We start from the raw sequence: 16,980 nt of genomic DNA, 5'->3' as shown, positions 1-16,980 counted from the left end.
GGCTTGAATCACACCTGCACCATCATCCTCCGCAACGTGTCACTTGCAATTGCGGAGCCTCGTTTCTCGCCCCCCTCCACCTGCTTCGCCCGGAGAGGTGCCGAGTCCTGTCACTAGCAACGGGCTAGATTGGCCCTGATTTTTTTTGTTTTTTGTTTTTTGTTTGTTTGTTTGTTTGTTTGTTTGTTTGTTTTTTGTTTTTTTTAACTATGCAAGCAGGCATTTGGATTTCCTGATGAGCACATTTCCAAGGCAGGTGGATGGGAGGAGGCTTGAAGAAAGATTAGACAGACTTTTTCACTTCCAAACCATCGTGCGCACCAGGTTTGCTCATTTCTGATTCACAGGCAGGCTCTTGGGCTAATTCTCGAACCTGAGAATGCAGAATGAAAAGTCCATTAACAGGAAACCTCCTATCCTGAAAGCACAAGAATGGCATTTGGTGCCGGTGAAAGGTGTCAGATGATGGATATAGCAACAGAGGCTGAAGCTGTCTTCACCTCCACAGAGCAGGGCCAATGCAGGCTGTAGCACGCTAACCCTGTTGAAGACTGCCCCACATGGCTCATCTTTGAGCTGAAGGCACCTGCCTGAGTGAGATCGGGGATGGAAGGTAGGCTGCGGTCTCTAGTCAGTCTTGGGCCCCTCTGCTGGCAAAGACCCGACACAATCATCACAAGTGGATGTTGGAGAGGGAGCTAAGGGAGCAGGGCAGGGTCCCAGACTGCTTGGACTGCAAGCAGAGAACCGCATTTACATTTCAAAGCAGAACCTGTAAGAGGCGAGAGACTGGGATGCCCTGAATGCAGGAGAGGTGCTATACGGGAGGGGCATGTAATATGTGACTGTGGTCAAGGCATCAAAGGGAGAGAAGGAGGTGCAGATTCACTGATAAAAACCCAGGCAGAGAGGAGGCCTGTGGGATCTCCCCTCCCATGCCCAGGACACCCTGCAGATTCCCCAGCACTTTCTGAATCCCTGGCTGTAAGGGGACACTTTGCTCTTGGGACTACGTAAGACTCATGCAAAGGCTTTCTGTTGTCTTTTTGGTTTATTATATTGCATTTTAAATTAGACTAAGTGTGTCTATTGTCACTGTGATTTACTGGGCGTCTTCGCTTAGCTGAAGTTTTCTGTTGTTCTTTGTCATATGCTTGAAGTTGAGAATTGTATAAATATGTTTGGAAAAAAAAATGCCTGCTAAAGGCTTTGGAAGCATCTGAAGCCCCACGCTGGGGTGGAGGATACTTGCTGGTAGCAGGGCCACATACAGTTCTTGAATGATTTGGATTTGGACCTGAATTGGCTAATTTGACCTGGGATATGAGCAATTTTCCTTTAAAAAAATGTTCTCTTCAAAGAATGGACTATACTTGTTCAAGCATTTATGAATTCAGTGCCACTACCTAAAGTCCAATATTAAATCTGACAACACCTCTGCTGAGGCTGCCAGCTGGGCAGCATGTATGGCCATTGCATGGCTCTTACGTGATACGGCTTCTGCCAACTAGGAGCTGAAAACCACGGGGTCATTTCATAGGCTGCGAAGCAGTCATGGACTGGTCCCAGCTCTGGGCCATGACCACCCCCAGTAGATTCCAGCCAGCAGCCAAAACATGAATAGCTTTGGTGCTCCCTTCCCAGCAAATCCCCCATGACAAGCCAGGCTCAGCAACAACAGAAAAGTTAACCACTTTTTCTCCTTCCATCGGTCCAGGCCCAATCACACGATGGGTCTGTTTGTTTTTCAGGAAGCTCCAGCGCAGATGCTGGATGCACCAGAAACTCTACCCTGCAGCATCTGACTTGGCGCCTTCTCCGCAATTACAGCAAGGGAGTGCGGCCTGTCAGGAACTGGGCACAGGCCACGACGGTGTACCTGGACCTCTTTGTCCACGCGGTGCTGGATGTGGTAAACAGACCCTCAAACAACATGCACAGCTGTTTATAATGCAGTTCAGTCTACTGCATAAGGAGGGGAATGCATCTAAAGCTAGTGACTGTGGACTTTCTATTAATGGACCACTTTGTCCCTGCTCCATTTATATGCGAATTTCTTGAATTTCATAATGCAAAGAGCAGACTTACAAACTGGCACCGCTGTGCTCATTTCAGCTGGAAAGCTGCACACTTCTCCTTGCCTCCAAGGATGAATTTTTTTTTTAAATAGATGTTATAAAGAGATCGATTAGATTGGCCATGTTTTGAAAATCCTTTCCATTTATCAGTTTCAATTAACCATTTTGAGAGCATTAGGGCTGGGACTGCCCAAGTGAGACAGATTATGAACAGGATTAGTACTAACGGTCTCAATCTGCTTTGAAAACCCCACCCTCAGAGCTTTCTTTGCACCCCCAGAAACCCATATGCAAGCCACTTTGTCCTGGTGAAGATCTAGGAAGTGAAACTACCAGCACAGTCTCACTGAGCACCCCAGTGATACTAGTCCAACCCGAGTCAAATACAGACAAACCAACCACTGCCATTTGTATTATACTCTTGTCCACTTCAGCAGCCTACAGAATTATTCATAGTACAGGACAAGGGAAGAATACAACCTGGGCTTGACTTCCAACAACATCCCTTTAAGCACAGTCAGAAAGTCTGTGCCATCCATACCTTACCTGAGCTGTTTTGATATTCTGGAAGCTGCTGAAATATGCTGAGAAGCAAGCAAGTATATTAACATGGGCACAGTGTGGGCACAGTATTAATTATATGAAATATGCTACATGAATTAATGAATAACTACAAGCACTGCAATTACCTCCGATGTGGCAGCTCTTTAATTCCTTCTTGCTGGTGCACTGAGATTGCATTTCAGGGCTTCTAAAGCCCCAAAGGTTGGGTGTGGATCAAGGCAGGGATGTTGTCTCACATGCCAGAGCCGATTTCCTTCTGCCCCAGGCCTGTAAGGGGAGAAAAGGGGTGAGGATAGAGCTGGAAAATGCCATTTTGTTATAGCAACTAAAGGCAAAGGTTCTCAAAGCAGCACTAACAGGACACTGCTTTTCTTTGTCTTCACTGTAACAAGTCCTTCATCATCTTTTACACACGGTGACTTAAATGGCACCCAAACCAAGCTTCCCTCTAGAGCTCATCATCTTCCCTTCAGTTAGGGGTCTGAGTGAAGGTGTTACCCCAGACCAAAATTAGAGGTCAGGAGAGAAGGTCTTAGGAGGAGAGACTGAGAGCCATGGGATCTTCAGCTTGGAGAAGTGAAGGCTTAGGGGGGCCTTGGTGGCTGCCTATACATACATTAGGGATGTGCATCAGGAACTGGGAGAACATCTGTTCCCCAGGGCACCCCCAGGGAAGATGAGGTCTAACGGTCACAAACTGCTGGAAGACCGTTTTAGACTGGACATAAGAAAAAACTTCTTTAGTGCCTGAGTCTCTAGTCTGGAGCAGACTCCCCCCAGAAGCAGTGCAAGCACCTACCCTGGATACCTTTAAGAAACCCTTGGATGCTCACCTTGCTGGGGTGACCTGACCCCAGCTGACTGCCTGCCCTTGGGCAGGGGGCTGGACCTGATAATCTCACGAGGTCCCTTCCAGCCCTAATGTCTATAAAATCTGTAAGTCCCTCATCATCTTTTACACACGGTAGGAAGCAGTGACTTAAATGGTACCCAGACAAAGCTTCCATCTAGAGCTTCAAGGAGGGGAGCGTGAGTGAAGGTGTGCCCCCAGCCCAAGATGAGGCTGAGAAAAAAAGAGCATTTGGGTCAGGGTCTTCTTTGCATCTTTGGCACTAATGAGGCTGTATGCACGCTGCCAGATACATCCGAGCAGAGATTTGGCTCTGGTGCCAACGCTGTCAAGAAGCAGCAGGCTCTAAAAGACTGGAAGCAGTCGAGACTTCAGCAGGTGCGCGTGCTAATAGACGAACTGTTTAGCAACCATTGTTTCGCGTGAAGAGTTCTCGCCCCGTCTTCATCGCTGCCTCTGACTCCTATTGTGATCTTTTGCCTCCTGTTTCCCGTCCATAAAAGACTAGTCTTGTCTGAGAATATTAAGTTATTACGGGGACCTTGGGGAAATCTGATTAGGGAGATAATCTAGTCAACAGGGAAGAGCTCCAATTTGTTTATATTGGGTTTTATCAATTCCGAATCCCAGATACCTTTGTATTCCACTCCATTGACTAGAGCCTCCCAGACAGACGCTGAGGCATCTGTTTCTATAGTCTGCCGAACTGGGGAAGATAAATAAGAATGTGTGGGAATTATCTGTACATTTGCTAACCACCAATTTAGGTCTAAGTAGGCTCCCTCTGTTAGGAAGACTAATGAATTCCAATTCTCCGAAATATCCTTTGCTTTTAACAAGCAAGATGGAAGGTATCTGGAAAAGAAAGAGGAAAGAGCTGTGAATAATGCCACGAGAGAACCAATTACGCCAGCCAGCTGGCATTGAAAAACTTGTTGTTCCACTTGACAAAAAGACTCTAGTTTTCGCTGCAGACTTCTTCCCCCCCCACCATCAACCGATGCTGGAATTTCAGCCGTCGGGATGGGGAACCTAACAGCGGGCAAGGAAGAGTCCTCTGCAAAGAGGTTTTTAGGAGGAGAAAGGAAAACAAAATAGATGGTGAAATAGGTGGCGGAGGGAGGTACCAGTCCAGCAATAGTTGGGGTAACAGAAGGAGTGGCCGTAGTCAATACAGGGGTTGTCCAGTGTCTCTTGTAGGCCTTTGCCAAGCTGTGTTCCTGCAGTAAGTCATCTGCATCTCAGATGAACACAAAAAGAAGTCCGGTGAATATCAACAGTGTTTCATCTGCAAACGAAATCAGCCTTTGACACAGACGTCTGCAGCAAAAACCAGCCAACAATAGGGGCAGTCCTCCTGTGGCTTCCAGCTGGTGACTGCTCAGCAGAGCTCATAAGGCATTACCTGAGTCCCCACCCTTCAGCCTGAATCATGCATGCTGCCATTCCTGCCGTCCAAGGGGGGCAACGCGGTCAGGCGAGCCAGAAAGGAGCTTGGTCTCCTTGTATTAGGTCTGACCTGGACCTCACCCTTTCCACATCACATGAGCTCATGCAAGTTAGAGGTGTGTGAAGGGGGCTGTTAGATCACCAGGATCCTGCTAACAGGACGGTTCAGTGTCCCCCAGGAGCAGGCACACTGCATTTCCACTGCTGGGTTTGTAGTCAAGAAGTGAGTTTTTTCCTTTGGGCATCTCTCGTCCCCGCTAGATGCAGGTGCAGGGCTCCCTCTCGAGGTCAGATCTGGTGCAATATCCAGTGTAAAGATCAAAGGCTTCTGGATAGTCCTGCAGTGCCTTTGTGGCCTCCAGTGATTTCTCATTCCATTTTCTCAGGGGCTGGGGACTGCATCCATGCCATGCTGAAAGCAGAAGATGAGCTGCAGGGCCCTGGGCTGCAGCAAGAGGCATTCCTGCTACGCTCTCAGTCCCAAGTCAGGAACAGCTCCTGTCATTCTCTCTTTGCAAGGACCTCAGATTATCTATGCTCCAGGCAACCTTCCTTCCTGAGCTCATGCTTGAACCATGTTCCAGGAGACTAATCCATTTGACAAACCCTGTTGACTCAGGAACAAGCAGAGCCTTGGTCCTACAAACATTGGGCCACACTTAAACTTGAGTGCAACAGCCCTCATCCCATTCCTAAATGGAGGCACAGGTTTCAGTGTCTACAGCCCCAGACCATAAGGTCTTCAGAAGAAGGACTGGGTCTATTTCTCTGTCTGAACAGCCCTCAGCAGTGCGACCCTGATCCTGAGTGCGGGGGGTATGATATCCTATAACGACACCAGAGAGGAAACGGGAAAGGTGCCTCGTCCTTCCAAAAGCAGGAAACTTCTACCTGCCTGGTCATAACAAAACGCACCTTGCTTGCAGTCACCTCTTCTGGTTTCAGAGCAGTAAAACACACACACGTGCGCGTACATACACAGGTTTAACACACACATCCAGCGCGCGCACACACATTTAACACACCCAGCTGTCTGTAGCCACTGAGACAACCCCCTCTGAAAAATTATGAAGATCCTGATTACTGATATAAGCTCAGCCTCATATTTTTAGCTGTGGGTTTGCTGAGAATATGTATTATGCTTAGCAGCCTGATTAATGTCACAGTAACTAATTAGGGTGCGAGAGAGATGCTGGTGATTCGTTTAGAGTGTCAAGTGCAGCCCAAGTGCCATTTTATCAAAGATAATTTACTGTAGTGAGGATTGTACAGGCTCAGATGAATAATAAAGTGGAACTGAGGATTGGCAAGAAGTGGGGTGATGGCCAAACAAACCCCAGGACCCTTCCACACAGTCTCACGGTGTCCACCAGAAATGTAAAAGGATGCAATCAATTTGCAATCTAGTCAGTTCAAAAATATATATAAGAAAACTACGCAGCTAAAAGCCAGTGCTGCACTCTCTCTCTCCGAGGCATGTTTTCTGCTGTCCCTTTTGCATCACAAATATAACATAAAAAAGCACAGTCAAATCCCCAAAATCTGTATTTCCTGAATCTACACAAATGCTCCAGGCTTTGCTGCTGCAATTGGTGCTGAAGTACAAAACCCCACGAGCATCACTAAAGGATAGTCCAAGGGTCACTGCCCAATTCCTCGATGCCCCATGTGCCAACTCTTCTTTTGCGACTCATAAACCAGTGACGACTGGTGCCAGGGTGGGTCTGACAGGGGATGGATCACTCGAGACGTGCCCCATTCCTACAGTCTCCATCTAAAGCATCTGCTTCTTGCCACTGTTGGAGGCAGGGTCCTGAGCTAGCTGGACCCTGGTCTGACCCTGTGTGGCCCAGCGGGTGGCTTCTCCCACCCTTTATCAACTCCACAGAAGCCCCCCAAGGGCTTGTCTGCACTGCAGCCAGAGGGGTGAGGGCAGCAGGCACAGCCTCTAGCTAGTGCAGGGATGCTCAGCAGTGCACAACTTTCACGTGGCCTGCACCCTTCTGCTTGGAGCCCGTGTCCGGGCTTGGTGGCTGCCCGTGCTGAAGTGCAAGCTGCCACAGCTGCCCTGATCCTCACAGCTTGGGCGGGCTACACGCAGCAGTCGTGCCCTGGTGATCCTGCTCTTCCAAACACCTGCTAGCCGAAGCATTGCTTATGACAGCAAGTAAACCCCATCAAAGCCAGGAGGACTCTTCTGCACAAGGGGGTCTGATAGCTGATGACAGGGCACTGCCAAGGGGAAACAGTGAAAACAATGATAAACAAGGAGAGGAGGGGATTATCTGTAGCATGAGTCCCAATGACTTCTACTGGTCCAACTGCACAAGCTATGCATGCTAAGGAAACAGGAAAACAAGACTCTTATCTCTATTGCTTCAAGTAAGCTTAGACATTATACGTAACAGCAAGTGGATCGTCAGGTGGGAGATCTGAAAGCTGCTCTGTCTCTTCCTAAACCAAGTGATTTGTTAAACCTTTGCTTATATGTTTTCTTCCCTCCCCACAGGATTCACAGAATCAAAAGCTCACGACAAGTATTTGGTTACAGCAGGTAAATGAACCCTTCCGGCCTTTGCTCTTTGCGACACAGGAACAGAGAGCGCCCTTGCTTGCTCTACAGCAGTGGTTTTCAACCTGTGGTCCATGCACCCTTGAGGGTCCACAGGCTATGTCTAAAGGGTCTGCGAAAGATGACTATGATCAATCAAAAGTATGTGAAAACCCGCACTTAAAATTCAAAGGGGTCCGTGCTCCATTCATTCACAATTTCCAAAAGGGTCTGCAAGTGAAAGCCACTGCTGTATAGCAACTGTGTCCAGTTGCTATTTTTCTGAGAGTTAATGTGCTGTGGGCATGCACACATGTGTGTGCACACATATGCACCAAGCCACTCATTATGGGTTCCCAAGGGCAGATCATATTGAAACCTGTGCTGCAGGAAGTGGAGCAACACGTGCTGCTGGCACGAGCACCCTTTCCTCTGCCCCGACCAGAGGGGTCAAGCTGCTCTCATGCTGCCAGCATGAGATTTTCCTCCTCTCCCTTCCCCTAAAGAACAAAGTCAGGGGTTCAGCCTTAAGATGCCACCTTCACCAACTTGCACCCCATGCCGCACACCAGGGCATCTCTGAAGCAAACACATCCCCACTCTCCCCACTGCAGAGCTGGAAGGACGAATTTCTCACCTGGAACTCCAGCCTCCACGATGGGATCAGGGAGGTGTCCCTGCTGCTCAGCTCCATCTGGTCTCCGGATATCACCATCAATGAGCTGTAAGTAGGCACAAGGCCGGGCTTCACTGCAGGCTGGTCAGCCAGACAAGTGCTCGTGGTGCTTTTTTTCCACAGCTGTCCTGGGGCAGGCTCCTTCCCGGCACGCTCACATTTCAAGACAGATTTCCAAGGTCTGCTTCCTTTCTTAATGCAAAATAAAAACTCAAATGTCTCTGCACCATGGCAGTCTCCTGTCCCAGCCAGTCCCACCCAACACTGAGGCACCTGAGAGTGCTAGGCTCTTCTAGTATCCAGGTTGTAGCCGTATTGGTTTAAAGGAAAAAGCAATCAGGACTCATGGTAGAGGTGATATCTCTTATTAGACTGACTACATTTTTGCAAAAAAAAATTCTTTAATTGCATGCTTTCGAGGTACTATCCCAACTTTTCTCTGAGCCTAATCTGCATATAAAGGAACTTTTCCAAACAGGTGATTTTACCACCTTCAAATCTCCTATGAAATATGAACTTTCATTTCTACCCAAGAGAACTTTTACAGTCTTTCCTCCGATGCCTGATGAAGGGCATTTGTGCCCGAAAGCTTGCAATTAAAGAATTATTTTTGACAAAAATCTAGTTGGTCTAATAAATGAGATCACCTCTACCATGAGTCCTGAAGGCTCCTCTGGAAATCTCACCCATTACCATCTCGGCATGAATTCTCAGCTTCATGCATGTGTCCCAGCAAGGAGCCTGCCGGGGGTTTCCCCTCCTGCCTCACACAACCACCTGTCCTGTTGCGTTTAGTGTGGATGTCAGCAAGTCTCTCGATATCCCCTACATCTACGTGAATGCGAGCGGGATGGTCAGGAACGAAAAACCCATGCACGTGGTGTCTGCATGCCAGCTGGAGCCATACGCCTTCCCATTTGACACCCAGACCTGCAGCCTGACCTTCAGCACCATCCTGCACACTGGTGAGTGCCGGGGAAATGCGTGGGCACAGAGTCTGGCCCTCGTGGACAGGCCCTGTCTGTCCCACTCCACCCCTTAAGTCTGGGTGGTTGTTTTCTTGGGGTGCATGTGCTATTTCTAGGCTCACCATCCACCCCTTCCCTTTGAGACAAGTGCCCCGGTTGGTGCCAGTATCAACACTGGTGCAGCCCAGCTGGCCCTGTCTTGCTTTGGGCCTTTGGTAGGACCACATTCAGAGCAGCCTGGCTGAAGAACCGGCCAGTTATTGCACCAAACTCAGCCCAGAGCCAGCTGCACGTGATGCTGGAGGAAGCAAACGAGGTGTATGGGAGCAGTGCCACGCAGGCTCCCGACCCCCCAGAGCACGCCCATGTGGGCTTGTGTCCCAGGGACCTTGCAGAAAGCAAGTCAAGCCCCGGTGGGCAGGGGAAACTCCCCCAGAAACAGTGTGGGGCTCTCTCACACCAAAAGGCTCCTTCCCCGCATCCCAGCCCTGACTGTGTGTTATCCCCAGTGGAGGACGTGGACCTGGCCGCGCACGCTGCAGACAACAAGCAGGTCTTCCTGGCCGACGGCGAATGGGAGCTGCTCTCTGTGCCCACCCGCTACCAGGTCCTAAGCACCCACAGCGGGCGCTATGCCGAGGCCCAGTTCCACGTAGGTATCTGCTGCCGCTGCTCCGCACCGGTGGCCTTTCCTTCAGCAACTTCCTCCTTCCCCTGTTGTCATTCAAATCCCTCTCTCCCACGCAGGCTCCGCTTAGCCTCCCATCCTGGCTGGCCAGGAGACCCTGCAATCCCAGGCTACCAGTGGGCTAGCAGGCACGTGGCTGCGGGAGGGAGGAGATGTGGGGATGGGAGAGAGAAGGAGCAGTGGGTTGTTCGGTAAAACTTCCCCATAGCAGAGACATCCACAAGAGACACAAGATGGACAAATGGACACCACCAGCTGGTCTCTCCAACTGTCCCTGGCTTGAGTGAGGGCAAGTGACCCACCCTTCAGGGGCTTTTGCAAGCCAGCTCTCAAAACAAGTCACCCTGAGCACTGCCCCAGGCTCTGTGCCTGTATCAAGATGATTTCCAGCTAGAAAAGGGAGTGGGCATCACTGAGAACCAGGAGCCCTGGCCTGGCACCCCCCACACTTGGACATTTAGGTCAGCACCAAGGGGCAGCAGCTCTGACCACAAGGCTGAGAGGCCGTACAGCGACCCTAGCACGCAGACGTAGGACTGGGTGCACCAGGAGCCCCGAGGGGTAGGGGCTAATTTGTCCTCCCCCCGCTCGCCGGAGAAGGGAAACGCGTTTTTGTTTTGATGAGCTTCTTGACTAAGACTTAAACACTTCATTAATTTTAAAGATATCAGCCTGCGAACGTTATTAATGCCGGAGCCAGTAATGAGGAACACTTAAAGGGAAACACACGGGGCCGTCCTGCTCACGACGGCATGGAGGCAGCAGCTCTGCCCATGCCTCAGACCCAGGACAGAACTGCAAAAGCACAGCCTGGGCAGGCTAAACCAACCGTTCAGACCCAGCCCTGGATAACGGGGATGTTCCTGGGAAAATGTAGCCATAGGAATATGAAATGCCTTCCCGAGACCAGCAGCCCGCCTGGCCAGGACTAACCTGCAGGGCCCGGTGTCTGGGTCCTGAGCAGACCTGGCTGCCTCTTCTCGGGGCATCTGCTCCTACCAGGTCTTTCTTCAGGTGGCCGTGAAGCTGCCTCTGCTCCCCTCAGCTGTGCCGAGGCTCTTCTCTGTCCTGTCCCAATCCAGCCCCTGCCCTGGCAAGGAAAGACAGGGGCATTATGAGATTAGTGCCAGGCCGTCTGCTCCTGTTACAGTCTGGAAAGTGGTGGCCACTTTTGGCAGGGGTCCCTAAGAGGAGCCCCTTGTCATGACAAGGGCATTTATGCTGAGCTGGATCGATCCCCATAGGGGCCTGTTCCTTGGAGGCCCTGGAGGAGGTGCTAGCACTGAGTCAGAGCAGGATGAGGCCCTGAGGCTGGATGGCAGTGAACTTGGAGACTTCGGATGGGATCAGGCTCCAAGGCAGGCAGTGCCCATGGGGTTAGCGGCTACAGTGCCCTGTAGCCACCGGCATACCTGGCAAGTCCCACATCTGGATGGGGTGTTCATGTACTGTATCCAGCCAGGCAGAGGTGGTTTTCTAATGGGAAAGCATAAGGCAGCAACGTGCCTGGCATCACATCAGGCCTCCTCCGACTCCTCAGTGCGAATGCCCAGGACCTCACTCACGGCTGCGATGAATGGGGACGGCCTCAGCACGTGCGCAGGCGAGGCTCAAGCTCACACCTCTGCAGCTGCGGCCAGACGGCTTTACTGCTCTGCCCCGACAAATCTGGGTAGTGCCCCCCTCCCCGCAGCCCAGACCTGAAGCCCACTGCACATTGACCCCGGGGACCGAGGACAACACCCATCAGCTCTGCCCTCACAGCCTCTGACTTGTGACTGCCTGGAAAGGAGCGGGCTGCCAGCTGCCCGCCCATCGGAGGAACCTCAACAGCAGAGAGAGCGAGCAGCAAACAACGCTACAAACCAGCATGCGGGTGTCAAACTCTACCTGTGTCATAAAGACAGTCATGCAAGATTAAGTGCTGGTGGGGTCTGCTCTCGCAAAGGCAATTGGCGCCTCACCTTGGGTAATATCCCATCTCCGACGCGCGGTTGCCGTACATGCTCGGAAGGAGATGGATCTCCTTCATTAACACCAATGGGCTGCAAATACCTTTGTGTACTTATTATTACCTGGCTTTAATGGATAATGAAATTGTGGCATAATATTGCTAACACCTGAAGGGTGTCTAATGGAGAGTGCGGCGGAAACTTAAAGTGCTTTCTTCCCTTTGCTGTGGAATTTAAAGGCATTGGGCTTCTTAGCCTATTAGAGGAGATGGGATTTGGATGGTGTAAGATCTGCACGGGGTAACCCCTAGCTAAGAAGGGTTCAACCTGGAGAAGGCACCGCTTGGCAGGCATCTTCTGGACTTGCCGGGAAGAGCTGCTGCCTATGGACCACAGGGGTCACGACCTGAGCCTTGGCTCAGGGGATGCACTAAACACAGGCCCAGCAAGTCACGCACCGGGATGGGGGACCTGCTTATTGGATCCATGCAGTCAGAGGTGGTTTTATAATGGAAGGAGGATGCAGGCTACTAAGGGGTGCAAAGCAAGGATGTGGCTCTGGATCCAGACTGTGGCGGCCTGCTGTTCAGCAGCAAATAACAGTCTCCAGCCATCTCCATGGCTCTGTCCCTTCTCAAGTCCTACAGAGCTGGGATTCATGCCCAGAAACAACCCCCGCACAGCCCTCTCCGCCAGCAGGGTGGCAGCTGTATCTCACCAGGCGAGGTGCAAACAGAGCCCCCCCTGCCCTGCCCACCCTACCTGAGCTCGGTGCCAACTCTGCCATCCTGGAGGAGCCACGTGCCGTGGTCCGGCCACATCTGGAACTGCTGCAGGGACTGAGCTGGGAGTGAGGTGATCTGCCTTTGCCTCGAGGAGCTTGCAGCAGACCTGGGCCCCGAACCTGGGGCTTGGACAAAAGACGCAGGTTCTTCGGTCCATCACGGGGAAGGTCGCAGTCAGGCTGAGCCCACGGCATCTGCACTGAATGCGACTTCACAAGTTCAATGGATGCACTACTTAGCACGTCCCCACCTAAGAAATCCCTCTGGAGAGCCAGCTACAAACCTGTGAGCATCAGTCCAGACCTTTGAGGTGCTGGAAGTCCAGCACGGAGCCCATTATTTGCTGCCGAACAGCAAGCCACCACAGGCTGCATCCAGTGCCATGTCCTTGCTTTTGCACCCCTTAGCTTCCCTTCTTTACTGAAGGTCCATCAGGCTTCAAAACTGCTGCTCGAACTATGGCTGATTTTGTTCCTAGATGCCAAGCCCGAACGAGGAGTGCTTTTCAGTAGTGATGGATCGTGCTGCACACAGGTTTGCATGACTGATGGATAGCAGGGAAGGGCCTGGAGTGGCTGCTCTCAGGCCCTGGATCACAAATCCAGCGAGAACAACCACTCTGGCCATTCAGAGGCTTCAGTCCTGCCCAACTCTGGAAAGCACAGGGGCAGAGGGGTTATTTGGAGAGGCACCAGGATAAGCGAGCTCACAGCTCTTGCCAGCCACAAAAGCATCTCAGGGTTTTGCAGGGAAATGACTGAAGCAATATGGCCTTGGCCACCTCTATCGGCAGCCTCTAGCACAGTGACAGCTCCTGTAGCATCACTGCCAGAGGCTGGGAGGCGGCGCAGGGTCTCAGGGCACCTCAGGGAGACTGGCACCAACTCCTTTCTCCCCCAGATCGTCATCCGGAGGCGGCCCCTGCTCTACGTCGTCAGTTTGCTGATTCCCAGCATCTTCCTGATGGCCGTGGACCTGGGCAGCTTCTACCTGCCCCCCACCTGTGGCACGCGGATCACCTTCAAGGGCAGCGTGCTGGTGGGCTACACCGTCTTCAAGGTCAACATGTCGGCCGAGCTGCCAGGCACCGCGTTCAGCACGCCTCTGATCGGTGAGCAGACACCCGCAGCCGGGTCGGGCAGAGGCAGCAGGGACTTTCTTCTGAACATAGAAATCACAGACAAGGAGGGTGGGAAGGATGCTCAGGAGGTCACATCTAGTCCAAGCCCCTGCTCCAAGCAGGACCAGCCCCAGCTGCACCATCCCGGTCTTAAAAATCTCTAACGTGTCAGAGCGAGACACCCCAGATGAGCCAGACATCTCAGCTGATCTGGTCTGTTCTGCTTCTGTCCTCCTGCAGACAATCTCTATACGACTCGAGAAATGGGGCGGCTGCCACCTCCCCTTCAGGAGAAACCTCATGGGCTAATCCAGGGGTTAGCAATGTATGGTCCTGGAGGACTTTGCTTGTAGGAGGACTGCAACCAGCCTGACCACATCGGTCCTGCCCAGAGCGGATAGGATTTTTATCCAGACCACGGCTGGCATTGAGGGGCACTAAACAATGTCCCCGGCGGTCCTAAACCAAGCGGGCACGGGCCAGTCAGGCTGCCATTAGCCAGGTGCGTGCCCCTGGCTGCAGGGTGGCCAGCCCCACAGACACCATTTGGGGCTCTTCCGGCAACGCTCACCCCGCAACGGCCCCGTCTCTCCCCCTCCATCTCAGGGGTGTTCTTCACCATCTGTATGGCCCTGCTGGTGCTCAGCCTCTCCCTGTCCATCCTGCTTGTGAAGAGCCTTCATCCAGGCGAAGTCCACGCATGGCAGAGGCTCACTTCTCACTGCTATCGGGGGGAGAGCGGCTTGGATGGAAAGGATCAGGGGGCCAACTCCCAGGCAGCTCCGGCGTGCACCGAAGGTACATGGGGGGCTGGGGAGGGCTGAGCCCCTCGAGCACATGCATTTCTCCAAACGGCTGCCGTGCTGAGCCTGACCTGCCTTCCCTGCAGGTGCCCCATTGCCGGGGGAAGAAGCAGTGCGAGGAGAAGAAGGACCCTGGGAGGGGATGCCCACCCAGAAGGCCGCGATGGAGGAGATCCTAGCTCAGCTCCTCCTCATCAGCTCTCGCCTCCGTGCCCTGCATCGGGACAGCAGGCAGGAAGCCGACTGGCTCCGGCTCTCGTGCAAGCTGGACACGCTGCTCTTCCAGGTGTATGCCGGGGTGGTAGCCGTCTATGCCATCACGCTCAGTGCCCTGTGGGCAATGTGGAGCTCGCAGCAGCAGGAGGGATAGAGGGCACAGCGATGCTAATGGCACGTGCCGTCAGGGCACACTGGGGGTAGGTCCAGGCCGGGGGGACTGGAGAAGGGGCCCTTCTTTCTCAGGGGCCTGGGGTGGATGAAGGAACTGACCTTTCAGTGTCAGGGCACCATCTCCAACCGCAGAGTCCCATGGGGATGGCACGCTGCCCTCTCCCAGCACAGGGCCCATCCCGTCCTTCGCCAGGGTCACCTCCTGCTGCTTTCCATCCAGAACCGAGTTCCCCCTAAACAACAAAGAAATTAAATGCACAAAGCCTTTACCTGCAGCTGCCTCTTGCCACTCATTACTGCAGTGCTGGTGTTTAGCTCCAATTGCCCATGAAATGCTTCCCCTGCTCCTAATGAAATGAAGAGGAGCAGACAGCTTTGGAGCCACTGCCCCGCTCCCACCTCTTCCTCCCTAATTTGGAGCCATGTCCCCAGCAGTGCCCGCATGGAGACACCCGGGAGTCTCCTCTGCCCCGGCAGCTGCCTGAGGCTTCCCACAGAGGCTGAAATTCAGCAAAAGGGGCATTTCCCACCCAGCTGCAAGCCACACTCCCGGTCCTGCCACCCCTGGCTTGCTGTCCCGTGGCCTCAATGAAAGCATTGGCCCCTGCCGGTAAGAGCAGCCCTCTGATGCACCCTAGTCTAGAGCCGTTACTTCAGCAAAGTCCCACGACACGTGCTCATCCTGTGCAAGGCCTTCCCTGTTCAGCAAGGCACGTAAGCACATGCTATGCTCTGCTGCAGCTGCGGCAAGAGCCAAGGGCCTGGGGGCAGGACCCCGGGGTCTCCGTAGCTGCACGGACTTGCTCCGCTTGCTGTACTGCTCTGCAGGACAGAGACCAAAGCAGCGCTGCTTCCCTGCGAGGCTGGGGCGTGCTTTTCTGCAGCTCGAGCTCCCCAGGTGTCGCATCAATCCTGTCTCCCTCTCCCGCAGGGCGATCGTTTGTCAGAGGACTATTCGGAGGAGACTGGAGAGAAGCCGGTTTGTAGGAGATACACTTTAGACCCAGGCCAGGCTTGTGCTCATTACAGCAAGTGTCATTACAGGGCACTTTTTACAGAGACACAGTTAACTGTTCCCTCCAGGGCCCCAGAACTTCGTGTTGCTGATAATTAAACAATGAAATACAGTAGAAAAGAGCCTGTCTCCCCGGCGTGGCTGGTTATTTATGAGCCCCGTTCATTTTTTATTATTAAGGATGGGAACACAACTTGGGAAGTTTTCTTATCACTCTAATAAAATCTTATTTTCCAAGCACTGCCGGTATAAATTTGAACCCATTACCTCGGTCATACAATCACGGGGGCTCGTAAAGAGGAATAAAGGCAACAAGAATCGCAGATGGGGAAAACCGATCAGGTCACCTCGTCCTCCTGCTAATGTAAAATTAGTCCCCACAGGATGTTTTTGCTTATACTTTGTCCTCATTGCTCCAGTCAAGGGCCTGTCATCGTGGTTACAGCCAAGCACCCATGTTGAGAAAGCAGGAGGCACTCGCTTGAGAAGGGAAAGCAGGATTTGGCTTTCTTCCCAAACGTCCCGTTAACACCTCCGGCTATAAACATCCTCCCAGGCCAGCTGCAGGCAGAAGCCATCACAATGGGCTCCCCTTGAGAGCACGAGTTGCCCAAAAGAAAACAGGCAGGGTTCAGATTCAGTTGCAATCAAGCCTCTAAGTTAGATGTCATCTGCTCCAAAATCCCATGCTGGTCACAGGCCCATCACTTTGCCAGTGCTACTAACAGCTGAAAGGCTTAAGAGCGAACCGATTAAACTGGTCCAAACTTCTTGGTGCCCTGTATGATGCTGGTCCAGACTGGGAAGGATTCAGAGCATCTCAGCTTGGGCCCTTCCACCATTGTTTCCATCTCTTCTGGCTGCAGATTCCCTGGATTATAGTGTGCACGGTATATTTGGTCCCCAGCTTGGTTTAATTCATGGAAAAATTCATTTGTCATTAGCCGTTTTTTAAAAAAAAAAAAAAAAGGGCAAAGAAAAGAAATGGCAGGGCCAGGTTATTTACAGGACAGGGCTAGATTGCCTTGAACTCCAGAAGCATTGATGAGAAAAATTTCTGAGCAGAGAGGCCATCATTACCTGACCCAGGT

At 52.2% G+C, this 16,980-nt stretch overlaps 1 protein-coding gene across 2 annotated transcripts in view; it reads left to right on the top strand.

Annotated features, from left to right (window-relative positions):
• Positions 1–16,246, top strand: part of HTR3B (5-hydroxytryptamine receptor 3B) — a 24,956-nt gene extending 8,710 nt beyond the window's left edge. The window contains exons 2-9 of one of the 2 annotated variants that reach the window (XM_019511957.1): positions 1,752–1,912; positions 7,451–7,495; positions 8,107–8,216; positions 8,964–9,133; positions 9,646–9,788; positions 13,462–13,672; positions 14,288–14,479; positions 14,571–16,246. In XM_019511957.1, the coding sequence (XP_019367502.1) occupies positions 1,752–1,912; positions 7,451–7,495; positions 8,107–8,216; positions 8,964–9,133; positions 9,646–9,788; positions 13,462–13,672; positions 14,288–14,479; positions 14,571–14,854 (1,316 nt within the window). In that variant the 3' untranslated portion in view covers positions 14,855–16,246. The remainder of the gene's footprint in view (positions 1–1,751; positions 1,913–7,450; positions 7,496–8,106; positions 8,217–8,963; positions 9,134–9,645; positions 9,789–13,461; positions 13,673–14,287; positions 14,480–14,570) is intronic. The other variant, XM_019511966.1, reaches the window with a different exon arrangement.
• Positions 16,247–16,980: the final 734 nt, after the last annotated feature.

This window comes from Gavialis gangeticus, unplaced genomic scaffold (assembly GCF_001723915.1).
Source record: "Gavialis gangeticus isolate Ggan-Ray unplaced genomic scaffold, GavGan_comp1, whole genome shotgun sequence".
Lineage (NCBI taxonomy): Eukaryota > Metazoa > Chordata > Crocodylia > Gavialidae > Gavialis > Gavialis gangeticus.
Note: the sequence above shows the minus strand (reverse complement) of the source record. Positions and strands in the feature narration are given on the sequence as shown.